This window comes from Caretta caretta, chromosome 5, assembly GCF_965140235.1.
Source record: "Caretta caretta isolate rCarCar2 chromosome 5, rCarCar1.hap1, whole genome shotgun sequence".
In the NCBI taxonomy this organism is placed as follows: domain Eukaryota; kingdom Metazoa; phylum Chordata; order Testudines; family Cheloniidae; genus Caretta; species Caretta caretta.
In genome coordinates, this window is record NC_134210.1 from 81,695,828 (window position 1) to 81,701,827 (window position 6,000).

Sequence of the window (6,000 nt, forward strand, 5' to 3'; positions counted from 1 at the left end):
CTTAATTCATACAGAATAGGCAACAAGATCATTAACCCCTTACTAGCTGGAGTGAAATACTTTAAGATTTTAGATGTTCTGTTTTCTTCCTAATATACAAGGTCAATGCTTTTAAAAAGTCAGAAGCATTACTGTGAGAAAAATAGAAGAAAAATAGCAGATCTCTGTATGGTTAGTTGTACATTACTTAATTATTCTAAAGTACATTAGCAACATGGGTTAAAAAACTAGTCCTAACCCTTAAAGGGGATCTGTACTATACGTTTTGGATTTCTCCTAGTAAGTTGAAAAATGTCCACGTTGACAGTTTCCGCTGATGAAAGATGGTCTAAAAAAGTTGTTTAAAGTAGAATCAGAATTTAAAGAACATGTATCTGCTGTATACATCAAAGGACCTAACTCTCCCTTTCTGTACCTATGTGGAGATTTCTTAGAATTCCATGAGGGTGTCCACTGTCTTGCTAAGGACTGTCTATTCCATGGTGACTCTCTCTGGGGCATCCCGGAGAAGAGTGGGATCTGTGGGATGAAGAAGACTGGGACATGACTAATGAGTCTGTGTGAGAGAGAAAGCCAAGTAGCTGCATGGTATTCTACAACCTGTCTGTGAGGATTAGTATGCAAATTTCCACTGGGTGCTTTGCACAATATCCTTTTACTGCTGATGCTTTGCTCAGAAGTCCAAACTTTGGCCCAATGTGTGATTAAGCAGGAGCCTGGATTCCTGCAGCTTGCCCAAAAAGAAAAGAGGACATGCAGTTCTGCTTAATTGTGTTATCATCTTACAAACTCATGAATGCACACACAATTGAGTTTGTTGCATAACTGAGTTTTAATGCCAGGCCAGCAAATTTTTAAGCAACATGCCCTTTACTTCAGAATTTAAAGCTGAGTGAACAAGTTCTTTCTTTTAAGCAACAGTAACTATTTAGCAAGACTTGTTCATTTTTATGAAGATATTTTCCTCCCATTTGCTATTACCAGTGCCCAAATATGTGTGTTTTCTTTTATCACAGAACCTACCGTGAGTGTTGTCCAGGGCGCATTCAGTAACAGTGGACCTTTCAGCCAAGATCCTTATGATCTTCCAAAAAACAGTCACATTCCATGCCATTATGACTTGCTACCAGTACGAGATAGTCCATCATCCTCTGAGAAAGAGGTCAGGAGTGAATGACATCTCAAGCTCACTGTACGGCACAGTGGAACTCTTAAGGAGAACAGTGGCTTGGTTATGCTCCTTCCTGTACTTTGCCACCATATTTGGCTCCTAATCCATTCTGTAGACAATTGCTGTATGTTAAACAGGAAGCTCAAGCTGAGGTGTGTATATACACATACAGCATGTGGATAGATGCCAAACTGAAGAGACCCTGATCAGATTTTCCATTACAGTTATTTTTACAAAGACACCAATGCCACACATTTACACTGTAGTATACTTGTTTAAACATATTAGTTTGCAGAATAGTTCTGATAACAGTTCCATTTCTGCTACTTTGAAATTGGATTTCATGTTTGTTTTTCACTGGCTCATGTTTCATAGTAGAGATGCCCCTAAGGACTGTACAACCTGCCAAATATCCACTTCTTTCAGTCTATAGTCTGATTCATTTGTTACCTAGAAGAAAAACTGTCTGATATTGCCAGATTTCTTTCACATCACATCATATTGTGGTGGATTATATTGTTTTTAGTCAAGATGTGTAAAAAGACTTGATCTGATGGGATGTAACCAAATGCAATGCTGCAGTGATTTGAAAAACTCAACACAGGTTTTTCATGTCTACTACTGGTTAAGGAAATACATTGCCTGTGTAGTTTTGAAGGTGATGAAAGCATTGCACGCATCAATATTATTGCAACACCTGAAGAACAATGGATACCCCATACTAGTAGGCTTTGGCACCCATCCTTGCCAAATCATTTGGTGCATTACTGCTCCATATACTACAGTTCTGACCATCATTCCTGTCATACACAAGTAATAATCCATAACATATCAGTAATTATTGCATAAATATGTAAATGAAATCAGTTTATTTTTGTCAGAATGGACTGAATGAGAGTGTAAGGACTGAACAAAAATGATGAATGCTGTAAATTTGAAGTGCAAGAAAAGGTTTAAATTTTATAAACAAGTAGTGATATGGACTGTACTATAGAATAAGAATTGTAGTGTTTTGATTAATTTTTTCCCTAGAAATGACTGAACAATCTCTGTGCATACTTGCTAAAAAGGCACCTTTTTTTATAGTTGATGTAGGGAAAATATGCTTAAGCTGGTCTTTTGCATTGCTAATAACTTGACTCATATACCCCATGTTTTATTAACTTGTATCTCCATTTTTAAATTTTGTATCTATGTTTCTAGTGCTCTAGCTTATAACTGCAAAATATTTTATTGTACGTCCACTGTTTATTGCATTTTTGACAGCTGGCCTTTATTTTGTCTGGTTAAGAAATACTGACATTTTTTCTTTGGAAGGGATGGTGGGGTGAGTATAAAAGTGATAATTGATATAATATTATTGTCCACCAGAGATGGGCTAAGCAGGTTAGGTAGTAGTGTAAACTGGTGGATTGAATCAGCAGGGGGAAAAAAAAAACAATTACAAGGTGTTTTGCTTGAGGGATAATGTTTATAACAAGAAAGCAGGGGGAAAAAACCAGGACCCCTAGCTTGGCGTTCAGCTCACTCCTGACCCTGCATGTGGAGGCCAGCCTTCCCAAAGGCATTCTCTCCTCTGTCTCCCAAGTAGCCAACTTATAGTCAGGGCCCCATGTCTTCTGCAATTCAGTGGAAGTAAAATTGTTCATGGAATCCACCCCTTGAAACAGAATTGTGTTCCAGAGTCCAAGCTTTTATTTATTTGTAATTGTTAAAACTGTTGCAAGGACATCTCCCTGAATCTTCAAACAGTCTGAAACAGTAGCTCTAGGGTGTCTGGACTGCTTGTTTCATCTCATTGGGATGTTAGATTCAAAACCTAAAGATGAAAGGTTATATATCGGTACTGTTGAAGATACCACTGCTGATCATGTTAGTGAAGCATCCTGCTGATGGCCCATAATCTCAAACAGCCTTTTTCACCTTCCCAAACTAGCGACTCTGCACCCAGTCACAAGTAGTTTTACCTTTAAACGCATCCGAACTGTATGATGTGATATAAAGGACAGTGGTTGGTCAAGCATTTTGGTACTCTTATGCTCTCTGCCTCAGTACAGTAGGTGCCATTATGGCTCTGTATCTGAAAGTTTGGATTATGTTAGAGTCAAAGACAAAGAATTGTTGACATTGTGATGGTATTGGCTCTGAAGAGAATGATATCCCATTGCCTTTGGCTGGAGGAACAGTAGCTACAATACAGAACCTCAATGAGAAAAATGGAAAAACATTTCTGGATACAAAAGACCTCCTTGGGCTGAAGTGGAAATACTGTCTGTCTGATGTTTGCTGCCATTAAAGTGGTGACAGATCAGAGCTGTACACCTGAAGACCTCACCATAGCTGGGCTCAGGCCTCTGCAGCACGTGTGGATGCATGGGGATGCCCATTTACACCCCATGTTTGTGTCATACATAAATATTGGCTGATTTGCGGACAAACTGGAACTTCCTGGGCAATTGCACATCCTTGTAAAAGTTGTATGACCAGCTCAGGACATCATAGATGTAAAAATAAATGCTGATGTTTAAGAAATCAAGCAGCACTTTACACCCCACTTAAGGTAAACGATTGATTGGGGGGGGGGGTGCCAAGTACATGTAGTGATATCGAAATACATGTGTTTGTACCATGTGATCAAAACTTAAAAATAAAATCTCCTTTCTGAAACTGTAAATAGAAAATGCAATACACTATAACTGTGAGTTCACAAAGTCCTCTCCTCTTACCTCATGTATAATTTGAATTTGATGGCCAATAGAACAATTATTCTTTGTAACATAAAAAAAAATCCCTGTCATTCATACAATACAATGGTGAAGAATAGCTCAAATTGTTTTTAACTTGTGTAGGAATTCCAAAAGTGGTGCCCATTTTCAAATTATGTATTCAAGCGAACACTCATGACAATAAATCCTGCTCAGACACTTTGGGGTATAGTGATGCTCTAACTATACTCAGACATACAGGTCCAAATTCATCCCTGCTGTATGTGGTGACATTTCTGCTGTGGCCAAGGGAAGTTGCACCTGCTTATATTTGGCCCACATAAGTATACATACGTCACATAAAAGACTTGTGAATATGCATCAGTGTGTGAGTGGGTGTACATGCTCACACACACAGTTGTCTGGACAATTAACATGTTCTATTTAAACAATCTCTGCATGTCATTAACTTGAGTGAATAAAGCACACTGGAAAATGTAGAAATTTATCTATAATCTTTGATTTAAAAACCCTAAACCAATCAATGTTTACTGGTATTAATAAAGGCTAAATACCTGCTTGGTGCAACAAGGGGAAGCAGAAATTTTCCCAGAGCACCTGCTTTAGCAATCATGCCATCCGGAACAGGTTTCCTCATGTGCCTCAAGAAGACATGCTTTGGAATGCACTTTGCTGCTCTGTTAAGCACAAGCAGAGCTCACATCTCACAGCTGCCAAAGAGCCCCAGCTGCCGATCACAGCGTGTTCATGAACTCAGAAGGGGAATTTAGACTCTTCCCAACCTCCATACCAGGCCACCTTAGGAATATGATGTATATGCTGGTGCATTATCTGGTTATCTTTCCAGATTTCTTCTTGAGAACTATGGGGAGAGATCCTGCCTTGCCACTTGCACAAATGGAAAAAGGCGCCTGTGTCTTTTATATGTTCAGAACCCCATAAAGAGGAAAGCAATATGAAACGCTAGGATAAATGTCCATACAAGCTTGTTTGCTAGTGCAATAAAGTGAAGAATTTAACCCAAAGTTAATATCTGGTTTTAAAATGTGGTATTTGGTATAATCCCTGAAATTTTAAATGAGTTAGGCAAACTATCTCTTAGCCATTTAGAAAAACACTGAACCTCAGAAAGACTTTTTGTATCAGAGACTTTTACTCCCTACATACTGCTGCACTTAAACTTTGCCCTCATCTTCATTTACACAGAGAACACCCATTAATTTTAATTGGAGCTGTGCATACAGATTGAGGGGTGAACAGACTTCATTGTGACTATCCTTTCTATCACAATCTGCAAAATCAAACTAATGAAATAAAGGTTAATAAAAGCATAAATATTGCTGAGAACACTATTAAAAATGCATTTGATTTTCAAAATATTATGACTGAAACTGGACTGTTGAGTAGGGTTATGTTTCCAAGTAATGACCCTTACACTGAGCCACGTGAATAGGACAAAGCATCTTTAAGATCCATACTGAAGAATACAGAGCTAAAGTTGAGAAAAATGCTTTATATTAAAGACTGTGTATATAGCAGTTTAAATGACTTAAAACTGATGGGTGCTTGTTTAACCATTGGACAGAAAACCTTGCCCTTTTTGGTACAATTAACACTAGTGCCATAGCACTGGGCCTAACTATTATATTTTCAATGTTTTACCCCAGCCACTCTCCACTTTGATATGATTGAATTATAATATATATTTTTAAAGAAAACCTACAAACAGTGTCTGGCTTGTATCTCGATTGTAACAAAAAAAAAAACTGTTGCAATGTTGAAATGTTTTCTATTTTCCAAAGATGACTGATGTTCATCGTATTACCCTTCACTACCATTTATATCACCAAACATGCTTGTAGGTTAATGTAATAAACTTTCTAATAAAAGACTTGAAATGTTGTGTTTGATTTTTCCGTCCTGTTTGTCCTCTCTCTAGGGGCACCATGAAGTACCACAAGAGATACACATAGTGGTCTGTGTGTGGAAGGCTTTATGTGTACATGGTCAGTTCAATAACAGTCATACGGTGAAATCCAAGCTGCATTGAAGTCAATGGGAGTTTTGTCATTGACTTCAGTGGGGCCAGGATTTAAACCACGG

At 38.1% G+C, this 6,000-nt stretch overlaps 1 protein-coding gene across 1 annotated transcript in view; it reads left to right on the top strand.

Moving 5' to 3' along the window:
- MEGF10 (multiple EGF like domains 10) overlaps nt 1-5,795 on the top strand; it is a 147,783-nt gene extending 141,988 nt beyond the window's left edge. The window contains exon 25 of the mRNA XM_048850888.2: nt 1,017-5,795. Within this exon, the coding sequence (XP_048706845.2) occupies nt 1,017-1,177 (161 nt within the window). The 3' untranslated portion in view covers nt 1,178-5,795. The remainder of the gene's footprint in view (nt 1-1,016) is intronic.
- Nucleotides 5,796-6,000: the final 205 nt, after the last annotated feature.